Below are 13,787 nucleotides of genomic sequence, written 5' to 3'. Positions count from 1 at the left end.
CATATCTTTGCCTTTTTCCAAGTGGAAATTTGTGAGCATGAGAGCCTCTTAAAGTCTGAGGACGGTTCAGCTGCTGAGACATGTTCAATTGGTTGAAGCATGGTCAGGCTCTGAGTTAAGGTACCCAGTGAAGACTATTCAAGGGCACATGGTTATGAGCTGTTGATATGCTGAGTCAGTATTGCCCGTGATTTAAGGATGTGTATAAACAAGGGCAGAGTTTTTGCAGGAAGGCAGGATACCCACTGAAAATGTTAGGGACAGCTTTTTAATGGATAGAGGGAGAATGGTCAGTAAAAGACAAGGTCTCCTTCCCAGATGTGTCAGTGATTGGCTGGCTTTGCTTTATTCTGGGTAAATGTAGACTGCTTTGCAAATGAGGAAAATCACTGACATCTCCTAAAGGCTCATGGTGACAGTCGTAGATGAGATTATCTTTATAAAAAGCTCTCTCCTCTGTCTCCCAAGGGGACTGTTTTCCCCAGGAGAAAGCAAAGTAGTTCTTTGGAGTAGGGGAGAATTTTAAATAGTCTGAGTTGACTGAGCTGGCTTCTTAATATGGAGGCTAACTTTGCTGATTTCTGTCGCAGGAAAAACAGACGATGCAAAAGTGTCTGAGAAAGGAAGGCTGTCACCCAAAGCCGCCCAGGTGAAGCGCTCCCCATCAGATGCTGGCCGCAGCAGTGGTGATGAATCCAAGAAACCCCTCCCCAGCAGCTCCAGGACGCCCACCGCCAACGCCAACAGCTTTGGGTTCAAGAAGCAGAGTGGCTCTGCCGCTGGTCTGGCCATGATCACAGCCAGCGGGGCCACCGTCACCAGCAGGTCAGCCACACTGGGCAAAATCCCAAAGTCATCCGCGCTTGTCGGTCGGTCCACTGGTCGGAAGACGAGCATGGACGGGGCTCAGAATCAGGACGATGGGTATCTGTCTCTCAGCTCCCGGACGAACTTACAGTACCGGAGTCTGCCCAGGCCCAGCAAGTCTACCAGCCGGAACGGGGCCGGGAACAGGTCTAGTACCAGCAGCATAGATTCCAACATCAGCAGCAAGTCAGCCGGCCTGCCGGTGCCCAAGCTGAGGGAGCCTTCCAAAACAGCCCTGGGCAGCTCTCTGCCAGGTCTGGTCAACCAGACCGATAAGGAGAAAGGCATCTCTTCCGACAACGAGAGCGTGGCTTCCTGTAACTCGGTGAAGGTGAACCCGGCACCCCAGCCTGTGTCCAGTGTGGCTCAGGCCACTCTCCAGCCAGGGGCCAAGTACCCTGATGTGGCCTCTCCCACGCTCCGCAGGTAAGTGGCTGAATAGCACTGAGTGGAACTGGAATATGTGATGTGGAATGGCATCCCGGATTCATAATTTCCTGTTTCTTAGCTGAAACCAACTCTGGTTTTCTCTGCTTCAGTCCTCGAATAAAGCTGTTTGGTCGGATGCTGCCAGCAGCTTTGAGTATTTTCCCGTGTTGGTGTGAAAAACACAAGCCTCTGAAATCCATCATCCTGCGTTTGAATCCTAGGTCCACCTTAGGTAGCCACCATGTAACCTCTCTTAATACTTCTGCCTCCATTTCCTCATCTGTAAAATGGGGATGATGATACCTACCTGTGACCATTAATCTATGTAGCCATATTTAGCCCATAGTAAGTACTCAGTAAAAGTTAGTTACCATCAAAGAAGAGTTCCTAACACACCCTTAGATCTAGAAGAGGTCAAGGAAAATAGGGTTTTTTTTTTTTAAAGCTGTAACTCAGATTCCTCATCATTATACCAGATAGTGATCTTAGCCTGATCTTTTCCCCAAATAATCCAGTATCCCCCCACACACGTTTTTTTATACTGCATGCATGATTCCAAATTAGTCTCTGAAATGTTAGCTTCCTTTACAAAAAAGAAAAAAAAAACAATTCTTAACAGCAGAAGCGTTTCTGAAAAATAGAATTTCCTTTCAGTTTACACAACTTTTTGCCACATTATAACATACAGTGGGCCATCTTTAAAACTGCAGCCGCATAGGGCACGTTCATCCTACCTTTTCAGGAAAGAGTAAGTCCCGAGGATAGAAAATTTAGCAGTGGAAAAATAAAACTTATGTGCACATGTACATATTTGGGAATGGATAGGAATGTTTGCAGAGCCTTCAGAAGAAGCATTCCACTTGAAGGGTATAATGAAGCAGTTCACTGTTCTTTGTCTAGACTTGATTATTAGAATTTCAGTAATGATTATTTTTTCAGGGGAAGGTTCTATTGGGCTGTTCTTTGTTGTTTTAACAGGTTGCCTTGTAAATGAAAATTTTCTCTGCTTCTTGCCTCAAGTATTATATGTAATATTCTCTCTTTGGTATTATAGATTTCCTTTAGTAGCTACAAAGGCATTTTACTAGGCCCTGAGGCTAGTGTAATAGAACACTTGAAAATGCATGCAGCTTCTTAGGCTCTGAACTGAGCACCTTTCAGCCCATTCCAAGCAATTACATTTTTCCTAAATTAGGTGTTCTGAATTCTCTCATTGTGCATGAATATGAAGGAGAGGAGTCTTAGGTGAAGTGTGATAGCTCTCTTCAAGTGGTGTGAAGGACTAGCAGAAAAAAGATTGGACTTTTTCTGTGTAGTTACATATAATAGGATTAGGAGCAATGCGTACAAGTCAGGAAAAGGTGGATTCGATTTTGGTTTTGTAACAACTGGAAGTGCTTGGCAGTGGAGCCAGTTAGCCTTTGGAGTAGAGCAGTGAGGCCCCTGTCACTGCAGGCATGTGAGTAGTCTAAAGCCAAGGTTCTGCAACAGAATAGTTCTTTCTCTGTCACCAGGCAGAAAGTGTTCTTCTCCTGTCACGAGACATTGTAGTGAGGGTGGATGATGTTTATTTATTTCTATAGTAATTGAGATCTGTAAGGACTGTTTAGGCTTCCCAGTGGCTTAGTGGTAAAAAAAAATCTGCCTGCCAAGCAGAAGACGCAGGTTCGATCCCTGAGGTGGGAAGATTCCCTGAAGAAGGAAATGGCAACCCACTCCAGTATTCTTACCTGGGAAATACAGGGGCAAAGGAGTGTGGCGGGCTACAGTCCATGGGGTCGCAAAAGAGCTGGACATGATTTAGCAACTAAACAACAAGGACTATTTAGAGAGGGTGGTGGTGGTGGTTTAGTTGCTAAATTGTGTCCAACTCTTGCGACCCCATGGACTGTAGCCTGCCAGCCTCCTCTGTCCATCCAGGCAAGAATAATGGAGTGGGTTGCCATTTCCTTCTCCATTGGAGAGGATAGAAGATCAAATTTACATGACTTGACTAGCTGGGTAGAAGGCAGCCTGTCTAGTATGTAGTGGGTTTCATTTCTTTTCCGAGATGCCTGTTTCATAAGAGTTTTAGCGGATGGAATCAGGCCATTGTTATAAGAGCATGGACTGTGCTTTGACTTTAAGGTAGTTGCTCCATCCTACCAGAGAACTCTCTGCCTACGGAAAAGGGGAGTGTTTGTGCCATTCCCTCTGTCCTTGGTAGCACACTTTCGATCATGAGCAGTGGGGGAGATGACGTGCAAGGGCATTTCTGTGTGTCTGTCGCAGAGACACCGTTCACACCTGGCGTGTCTGGTCTGACATCTTGTGAACCCCGCAAGGTTTTGTGCATATCACTGGGCAGCACTTGCTATCTGGTCCTAAAAGACACCTCCTTCTTGCCCGGCTTTCGTGCAAGAATAAATCTGGAGGATACATTGCCCAGGTTGCCTCCAGATCTAGACTCCTGTTCCTGATGTTGCCTGTTTGCTCAGAGATCAGAAAAACCAAATCCTTCGGAGCTGAACTGTCATAAATGGGGGCGTGCTTTGCGCCTGGGGTCACAGATACAAAGATGATTAAGACAACTGGTTTCCCCTCTAGATGTTCCCTGGAGAGGGGCAGTTTTCTAGTTACTCTATTTATGTAAAGAAAGAGAAGCAAGATCTTGAAGTAGCGAAGGATAGGCCAGTAGAAGATTACTACCCGTCTCCCTTTCGCTCAGATCCAGGGTCTCAGCGGCAGCCTAGAACTTGAAGGTGGAGCCTTTGCTCCACCAGCACCTGGCCCGTTGTATCTTTCCCAGGGGACCACCTCCAGCCCTGGGAAGGACCCCACCTCCCTCCCCAGGGACTCTCACTGGCTCCTGCGCCCCACTCTACTCTGACAGCCCAGTGCCCCCGGCCTTGGGTGTTCAACCCACACAACCCTTTGTCTCTTCACAGACTCTTTGGTGGGAAGCCTACCAAGCAAGTGCCCATCGCCACAGCCGAAAACATGAAAAACTCGGTGGTCATCTCCAACCCTCATGCCACCCTGAGCCAGCAGGGTAACTTAGAGTCCCCCTCGGGCAGCGGTGTCCTGAGCAGCGGGAGCAGCAGCCCTCTCTACAGTAAGAACGTGGACAGCACCCAGTCCCCCCTGGCCTCCAGCCCCAGCTCTGCCCACTCAGGCCCCTCCAACAGCCTCACCTGGGGCACGAACGCCAGCAGCTCCTCGGCCGTGAGCAAGGACGGCCTGGGCTTCCAGTCGGTCAGCAGCCTCCACACCAGCTGCGAGTCCATTGACATCTCCCTGGGCAGCGGAGGGGCGCTGAGTCACAACTCCTCCACCGGCCTCATCGCTGCCTCCAAGGACGACACCCTCACCCCCTTTGTCAGAACCAACAGTGTGAAGACCACACTGTCGGAAAGGTTGGTGCTGTGCGTTTGGCTGCCTTTATCTCCCCGAAAGACGCCCCTCCGAGAGTCCAGACATTATGTTAGGAAGCCCAGGTGTTGTTTACCTTTGCTGGGCGATTTCTCTCTTTCGGATCACTGCTGTCTCTCCAGGGGGAAGCCAGTTTGGGTTGGAGTAAGCCGGGCTCTGCTTCCTGTTATCTTTCTCACTGTGGTTACTCTCAGTGCGTGGAGTTGCTGCAAGTCTCCTGGGGGCAGATTTCATGCTTCCGTTTTAAAATGGCATTCCACCTGCGAGATCCTTCCTTTTTATCCTGTTTGTTCATCACCTGCTTCTTTCCCTGCCCTTGTAATGGTGCGGGCTGAATCAGTGGCGGCTGCGTCCATGGAGTGTGTGGTGGGGTGCTCCTTAAGCACCTGAGTAGACGTGGCAAACACCCTCCTACCACAGGGCTGCTGGGCAGAGTGATAGGAAATTACGCACCCAGAGTCTTCCCCAGAGCTTCGAATCTCACTGTAGCAGTGATAACATATCTGCCTTCTCCACATGGGGAAGAAAGCCAGTATCAGCCCTGGGAATGAGGAAAATGTTCTGGTCATTGTGTGTGACGCCCTGCCCCCTTCCTTCCGATCTAATGCTGCTTCTCTTGTTTTCCACCTGCCTGGCCTTCTAGCCCTCTCTCTTCCCCTGCCGCTAGCCCTAAGTTCTGCAGAAGTACTCTGCCCCGGAAACAGGACAGGTAATGACATCGTAGGCTGGGGACCCCACCGAGCCTCTAGCATCCTCTGCCCCACCCTGTGTCGAGCCGGATGTTTTGTGTGAGGCTGTTGGCCTGCGGCTTCCGCTTGTGTTCGTGGCCCCGCTGTACTCTGTGACCCACCCCCCAACCCGAGACATGCCCGTGAGGGTCAGTTCCGCTGTCCACAGAGCTCGGGAAGAGGTGCACTGGGGCCGGCCCCTCTTCTCCCAGCTTGGGAAGGAACCTCAAACCTGCCACCTGGAAAGGGGCGGCAAAAGCTCTCACTGGCATGTCAGCCTACCCCGTGGCATGCTCCTTGCTCCCTGGCTTCCTGCCCTTTTGCCTCCCTCCCTTCCCCTTCCAGGCCCAGACACGATCTACCACCCACCACGTGGCTTGGCCCTCACCTTTGTCTCCCCTCTGCCCCTTCTCCCCACGCAGCTGGCTCTTTGCCCTCTCCAAGGCCTTTGCTGCAGTTTGGCTCTGTGTCTCGCGGGCTGTTGTGTTCTGGGTGCCCATTTTCTGTAAAGATAAGAAGAACATGGGGAGTGCTGTTGGCCCCCAGCTGCCCTGTGGGTGGGCCTCAGAGATGGATTATTGACTTTGAATTTGTGGGGGAGCCATGGCTTGGCCAAACATAATAAGCAAATGTTGTTTCATGCTAGGGGGAAAAAAAATTAGCGAAAACCCTCTTCACCATGTCAATAGCAAAAACGTTGCTTTGGTCGGACTCAGAGACCAAGCCTTTTAAACCTCGGTCTTTGGAAATCCGAATGTTGCTCTGGTCGGACTCAGAGACCAAGCCTTTAAACCTCCGTCTTTGGAAATCCGAATGCTGTGACTTTGTCAGCCAGCAAGTTGTAACATGCCCCAACTCTGCCCAAGGCTCAGCTTCTAGCTCCACCCAATGAGGGCCTCGAAAACTGAGAGGGATCCGGAATCCACTTGTTACAGATGAATTCCAAATATGCAGACTGCTGGCCTCTTGAAACCATCCAAGTCCCTTCTTTCACTTGAAGTCATCACCGGAGGCATCTGGGGGTGGGCCAGAGTGGTTACGGGTGCAGGGAGCCCTAAGCGCTGGCGGTACCGATGGGCGACGGGCCGAGGAAGGCGTGGGCACTGCTTCAAGGTGGGGGCAGCCCCTGGGTTCGGCTCTGAACCCGTGGAAAAGGAAGGAGCAGTCGGGGCCGAGTGGCTCGGGCCCCCTGGTGCCGGGGTTGGAGGTGCCCAGGTGTGAGCACGGGCCTCGGTTTCCTTTGTCGCTGTGGCTGTGTTGCATGCAGTGGACTTCTCCCCGGTGAAGTGAGTCTCTTCCTCCAGATCTCTTGGCCCCCCTGAGCCTTTCCCACCTCACGCTGCCTGCCCTCCCTGTGCTTCTCCAAGGTTCTCACGTTTGTTTTAACTTTCCTACAGTGACCCGCACCTTGATAGGAACACTTTGCCTAAAAAAGGACTCAGGTATCTGTGTTTCCTCCTTGCATCCGTGCCATCTGCTGTGGCTCTGGGGCTTGGCTGTGTGACTCGCTCATGGCTGATCAGGGTGCGGGTGGGCTGGGGGCCCCCGCTTTGGCCCATGCGGCAGGACCCTGTGGACTATGGCTCTCCCTGCAACCCTCTTGTTCTCATCTCTCCATTTGTTGGCTTCTTTTGCTTGAGCAGGGGCTGTGCTCTTTCGGGCTTACTGTGGTCAAACCATCTCATGACAACCATCCCTGAGCATACCCGGAGAGCAGTTACTGCTACTTCTGGGGCCAGTGGGTTTAATCGCTGATCACTTCGCCATGACCATTCCATCCACGGGCTGTCTTCTGAGAGAAAGGATATGACTTGTAGCATGTTGATTTGTCAGCCAGGACATGAGCAAAGGAGAGAAATATTCCCCTCCCTCCCCACCTGCAGTTTGAGGATTTCTGACTTTTTGGCCCATAGAAAGTTGCTAAGGACAAATGCTTTGCACTTGTCTGAATATTCTAATAAAAAACCAGGCCAGTTTTCAATGCCCCACAAGATATGGGGTGATCTTTTTTTTAATGTAAAGAAAGAAAAGACTTTCTTTCCAAGAGGGAGTGTCCTCTCATTCACTATAAGTGATGGCTCATTTTTGACTCTGGTCCTGGTGTAACAAGATGCTATAAGTCACCACTGCTCACGCCGTTCACCTCACTTTACCACCCAGAAGAACTTCAGTCCCACCGCCTGTCCCGTGATCTTAATGTCATGTGGTTGCAGCTGTCATTTCTCTCGCTCTCTACGCACCTCGTTCTTTGTAGCATCAGCTTCACCCTGCACTAAGCATTAAGAGCTTTCGCAAAACATGGAAGTTGGAATGAAATGTTTCATTGCTGTCATGTATGTCGGTAGTTAATATCCAGCAGCTCTTAAGGCTGAGAGCGTTTTGACCAGTAATGGAAGGTAGGTATCAATGCTTCCTTTCAACAGGAGCTCCAAGTGCAGCCAAATCTAAGAACCTAAGAAGTATTGTAAACTCCCCAGCAGGCCTCCCGAGGGAGGAAGGTTCAGCCTGTGGCCTTCGAGGGGGAAGCTGGCAAGGCCTGTTGTATTTAACAGTTTTCATCATGCCTGTGAGAGCTACTTGTTGGCACTCGGGCTAGTGTTTAAATCATATCCACTCTTCACATGAGTTTGACCTTGATGCCCCACTGTTGCTTCATGTGGAAGCTCACTTCTGAATATTAGCATTTCATAATCCTGCATATATTTCCGGAGCAGATCTATCCTATAAAATTATGTAACTCTAGCTTTTAAAAATTGTTTTTTTTTTTTTCTTAACTCAGAATGGAGATATGTGACATGGTATCCTCAGCCAATTAATGGGACCTGGAAAGTCCAATCTAGTAAAAACATTAAGGAACAACCATGTCTATATTCCGAATTCTCACTGGGGCTCCCTTTCTGGCTCACCCACTCTGTACACACACATATCCGGTAGTCACCCCACCAGAATCTGTCTATAAGTCCAGAGCACTCTGGTCACTTGGGCACTTTGGACATTTGAGATGCTGCCTGTGGGCATAATGAAGAGAGCATGGGTTTGGGGACCAGGCGCATATGGATTGACACCTCGGTAAAACGGGAATAATAGCACCTGCATTGCTGGGCGAGTCTCAGGCTTCAGCGAGATAATGTCTCTGAAGGCACCCGGCGTGTTGGAGACATTCAGTAAATCATGACCAAATTTGTTTCAGAAGCGACGAGGAGGTGGGCCTCGTGTGAGACCCAGTGATTTGGGGTCCCCTTCTGAAGACGCTTTTCTGCCAGATTACAGCCGCTGCTGTCAATGTTGGTCTCACACCTTCTGCTCCGTGTCTGCTTTCTGATTCTCTGTGATTCATGGCCGCTTATTTGCGCTTCAGAATGCAGATGCCAGGAGCTATCTAATTAAAACTTCCTCAAAGCTCTGACAGCAGCTGGTTTCATTGCCTCAGTCCTGTCAAGGTGGGGGCTTTGAAATGACACCGTCATGAATCAACATGTTACAGATACGCCCAGGGACGGCTCTTTGAGCATTTACCAATCTCGTCCCCTTTATGTAGTTCCCTTTAGGAACTGCCGTTTTCCCCAAAGACAGCCAAGTAGCCAGAAAGGTTTGGAGAAAATCTGTGAGTTGCAGAATGTGTAGCCATCTGATTTTTCAAACCTCAGACTTTCTTCTTACATGTTTGGCTATCCATTTTCTTTTCATATGTTTATTATCCGCTCCAGGACGCTCATTCTCATGAACGCTGTTCCTAGTTAATCCCAGCCTGATTTCTGTCTGTCCAGGTACACCCCCACCTCCCAGCTCCGCACACAAGAAGACGCAAAAGAATGGTTACGGTCCCACTCTGCAGGAGGCTTGCAGGACACCACCGCCAACTCCCCTTTCTCCTCTGGCTCCAGTGTAACTTCTCCTTCTGGAACAAGATTCAACTTTTCTCAGCTGGGTGCGTAGCCACTTGGCATTTAACGATGCTGATCGGCACCTTGGGGAGGAGGTTATCTTGCATTTTGAGAGACATGTGGTCATGTAGCTCTCAGTATCTGATCAGCCCTCAGCAGTGAAGTTTGATTACAGGCAATTGATACCAAAAGGAAAGAGAAAGGTTTCTTGCTTCTCTACCAGTTATTTTCTCTACATGGTTGATGTAGGTAGGGCAGACTATCCATGGAATGAAAAGCATGTATTCTAATATCTCTGAAGAAGTACGTTCCACAGCATATCCCATATTTGGTCATCCTCCTTGCTTTATTAAACCGGAAATAAAGATCAAGTTTTGATTGAATGAGTATTCTTGGAAGTACCTACTGGTGACATAAGGCTTTGACTGGCACAATGAGGAAAGGAAAAGAATTTGTAACACAGTCCCTGCTGGCATGTCAACGGATGATTTTTTAGAAAGGCAGACACCCACACAGACTCATCAACAGGTAAATGAGAATAGTTCACAAAGTTTTACGTGAAATCATGTAAAAACTGAATGTGATCTAATAGCAAGTATTATACAGAGAGAAAGGAAGGACTAGTCCTGGCTTGAATGACTGAAGAAGGTTACATGGAGGTGGCAGGATGAGAGCTGAGCCTTCCAAGATGGATACAGAGGGAAGTATTTTTTTCCAGTCTCATCTCATTCTTCAGAGAGGCAGCCTTTTCTGATTATTGTGAATAAGAAACTCAGTCTTTAAGGACTTCTAATCAAGGAAGGCTTAACTCTTCATTTTTAATGAACCGAATGCACTTCTAAACTATTTTACATTACTGAGTGGACAGGAGTTTAATAAGAAAGCCAGTTTCAGCTAAAGTACATGCACCCCCTTTGCACTGAAGCTCTGCAGGCACCACTATGAAATCTCCCCATCAGAGACAGTGAGACCTGTGTTCCTGTTGTTCTTTTCTCGGCTGTAACTCTTTGAGGCAAGAGTTTCTTGTCATGCACAAATGCTTCCCATCTGATCAAAAGCCCAGCTGAACTATTTTGGGCTTTTGGCTTTAGAGAGAATTGTTCCAGATGAGCCCAGAGAGTAATTAGCTCATGGCTGGGAGGTGACACTAGCTTGTCTGAACGTGCCAAGTGGGAAAGCTGGGGCCTGGAGCCTCGCTTTGGAACTGACCCACCTTTCCTCCCTTATTTTTAGCTCTAAGTGTGTTTCTCAAATGCTGATGTGACTACCTTTGAGAAAACAGACAAAGGGAGAGGAGTTGACGGGGCCAGAGATGGCCAATCGTCAGCAGCCTCCTCTCCGTCCCCTTTAGGGACGTGAGCCTCCAACCTTTTGACTGACTCCTTTCCTTGCAGCGAGTCCCACCACCGTCACCCAGATGAGCTTGTCCAACCCGACCATGCTGAGGACCCACAGCCTCTCCAATGCCGATGGGCAGTATGACCCGTACACCGACACCCGCTTCCGCAACAGCTCCATGTCCCTGGACGAGAAGAGCAGAACCATGAGCCGCTCAGGCTCATTCCGGGATGGGTTTGAGGAAGGTAAGCAAGCCAGGAGGTTCACCCTCTTTCCTGGCGTGCAGAGTGGTTAGCGGTCCTCTAGGCTGAATTCGCGTCGTCAATGCAAGAGACCACCCACCTGAGTTTCCAAGTCACCCACTTGAGCTGGGGAGATCTGAACAGTAGGGTCTGACTCTCAGTTAACCTTGCAGGTCTTTAGGGAAGAGGCTGCTGACAAAACCCTGGTGAGCCCTGGAGTTGACTGAGTTCCACTGTGAGGCTCTGGCTCAGCTGCTGGTGCACCATCTTGGCAACACCAGTTACAAGAAAGTTCATTTTTCTGTGCCGACGCACCTGGATCACTCTGGGGAGCTGTGGGCCGCCATACTTCTCCACTTCTCTCCAGAATCTTCTATCTCTTTTCTCAAGCACCAGTTTTTTTTTTTTAAGTTTGTTGCATTCAGTTTTGCCCCTTTCCTTCTTTGCTTGCTAACTGGGAATATTTGGGGTAGGATTTTTATGTTTTGTTCGATTTAATCAGAATTTGGGGGAGAAAACTACTGTGGGCACCTTCATCAGCCATCTTCCTACTTCAATTCATTTCTCTTCTTCCTTCAGGCAAGGTGTGAGTTAGGGGAGTCAGCAGCCAAAATGTCAGGCACGTCCCCCCACCCGCCTCCCAAAAAGCAAAGGTGAAGTTGATAATATACTTGTGTCTTATCATCCCTGGTGTCTTACCAGTGATGAACATGGTTAAGGACATGGGGTAATACTACTGGGGTTTGAATTCCAGCCCCACTACTTCTTAGGTATATGATCTTGGACAAATTAACTTCACCTCTCTGTGTCTTTGTATTTTCACTGATAAAAATTAGGAGTACCTGGGTCCTGAAATTCTGAGAATTAAACAAGAATATATATTTATAAATGTCAATCCAATAATGCTAGTACCTGTCGTAGCTGAACACTCAGCTTCAGCACTGATGTCCTGGCAGCTGAAAGTCCCCAGCCAGAGGAGGGCCAAACGAGGCTGAGAGCCCTAGCCCTGGCTGTACCTTCTTTGCCAGCGACAGAATGGAGAGGGGAGTCATAGGCGCATCCCTCTGCTCCTAGCCCCTGTGAGAGTGGGAGAATGTGCCCAGCGTCCTCCAGGTAGAACAAATGAAGTTGTGGTTGTTGAGGAAATGCCTAAATAAGTCCAGAGGGGGAGAAATGCAGGACGTTGGTCTCTGCTCTGCCCAGGGTTCTTTTTAACAGAAGTTTTAGAGTTTAGTTACAGAGCAGTTGCCCCCTGGTTGATCTTCCTTCGTTCTCTCCACTCTGATTGTATCGTTTGCATCCAGTGGCATCCAGGGATCAGACACTAACTAGTCTGTAAATCCATATATGGGAACCCACTGGGATGGTGGATTAAGGAGGAGTGGAGCCTGAGTCACTGAGAATGTTTTGCTGGATTTAAGAGCTAGAAATCAGTGCTTTAACCACTCAGAGCATAGAGGAGGGCATGTTGATCCTAAGGTGAAGGAGTAGGTCGTTTGTCTTGAACTTTTTTCTGCTGAGTGGGCGAGCAGAGCATGGCCACGAAGCATTTCCCCACCCTCCTGATGATGACTCGAGTCTGGAGTGTGCCCTCTTCATCTGCTCTGTCCTGTATGTAGCTGAGTGAACAGTGTTCCGTCCTGCAGCTTGTCCAAACAAGCGCACTTCATCTCATAAAAGGTCCAGGGCCATTACAGTGTCATCATCAGATGGCTTTTATTTATTCCATCTGGAATCAAGCTGCTGTCAGGCAGCACAACTGTGGGATATCTGGGATGTTAAAGTGACATTGATAAAAAGGGCTTGCCCACAAGCAGTGTCTAGACTTTTGTAAACCCTGATGATTCATGGTGACGTGGAACTCACATGCAGAGGTAAAGTCAAATTCAGGGAGAAGGAGTAGGGGCTGTTGTCGATGTATCAGTACTATTTTGGGAAATTTGGTATCAGATTGATTATATTTCTTCCAAAGCTGTTAAATTACAAAAGCAAAATAGGGCTCATGCAGTTAGGTGTTTTTAATTCCACTGGCTGAAGACTTTTTCCCCACCTCTTGAATATATAAACTCCTGGTGTTGCAGAAACATCTGGGAAAAAAATTCATATCTCATGTTTGAACCAAATAGAATCTCCTCATAAGAGGCAGTTAGGTATATCATATGCCAGAAAGCAAATATTAATAGAAATTTAGGAAGAATTAGCACAAGTCCTTGTGTGAGGTTTTTGTAGGATTTAATTAACACTTGCCTTTTGAAGGAAATAAAAGTTATAAATATGTAGATGAGTACAAGCATGGCCCAGGTGCAACCTTTCAAAGTTATTTCAGGTAAATTAATTTCCATCAGGCACATTATGCAATCTTCAAGTCAGCTTTAATAGCGAACTTTAGAGAGAGGCTTGAGGCATTTTTCAAATGAATGTCTTTGGAGTAAAAAAAAATCCAGAACTTTACCAATCATCCCTAAGAACTGATGCAGTCTAAACCAGTTTATCTGGAGCCCACAGAGACAAAGCCACTTATTAGTAAATAAATCCTGTATTGCAGCTCTCCTGTGCTTCTCGCCCCTGAGTTACACTTGGATTCAAGTCCTGGTACCTCCACTGTTAGCACAGTGACTTTAGGTAAGGGACTTGCTTTGGTCAGCCTATTTCCTGTTCACTAAAATGTGGAAAATAATTGTACCTACTTCAAAGGACTGACATGAAGATTAGGTGAGATAAATCCTGGAAGGCATTTGGTAGAATGACTTTGAAAGGGGTTTTTAGTAAGTACTCAGTCAGTGGTAGCTACTGTAACAGTTGTATGTTTTGTTTTATCCTTCTCCCCGTGGGCCATTTCAACCCCGTTTTGTTTATGGCAAAATTGAACAGAAGTGACTTGGGGACTT

The 13,787-nt window shown here is 48.1% G+C and overlaps 1 protein-coding gene across 6 annotated transcripts in view; it reads left to right on the top strand.

The window, feature by feature from the left end:
• NAV2 (neuron navigator 2) overlaps nt 1–13,787 on the top strand; it is a 423,432-nt gene that overhangs the window by 354,180 nt on the left and 55,465 nt on the right. For 4 of the 6 annotated variants that reach the window (XM_070365222.1, XM_070365224.1, XM_070365221.1 and 1 more), the window contains 6 exons: nt 591–1,293; nt 4,224–4,691; nt 5,351–5,416; nt 6,833–6,877; nt 9,203–9,363; nt 10,714–10,902. In XM_070365222.1, coding sequence (XP_070221323.1) covers nt 591–1,293; nt 4,224–4,691; nt 5,351–5,416; nt 6,833–6,877; nt 9,203–9,363; nt 10,714–10,902 — 1,632 coding nt within the window. The remainder of the gene's footprint in view (nt 1–590; nt 1,294–4,223; nt 4,692–5,350; nt 5,417–6,832; nt 6,878–9,202; nt 9,364–10,713; nt 10,903–13,787) is intronic. The other 2 variants (XM_070365223.1, XM_070365225.1) reach the window with 2 other exon arrangements.

Source organism: Bos mutus, chromosome 29 (assembly GCF_027580195.1).
Source record: "Bos mutus isolate GX-2022 chromosome 29, NWIPB_WYAK_1.1, whole genome shotgun sequence".
Classification (NCBI taxonomy): domain Eukaryota; kingdom Metazoa; phylum Chordata; class Mammalia; order Artiodactyla; family Bovidae; genus Bos; species Bos mutus.
Note: the sequence above shows the minus strand (reverse complement) of the source record. Positions and strands in the feature narration are given on the sequence as shown.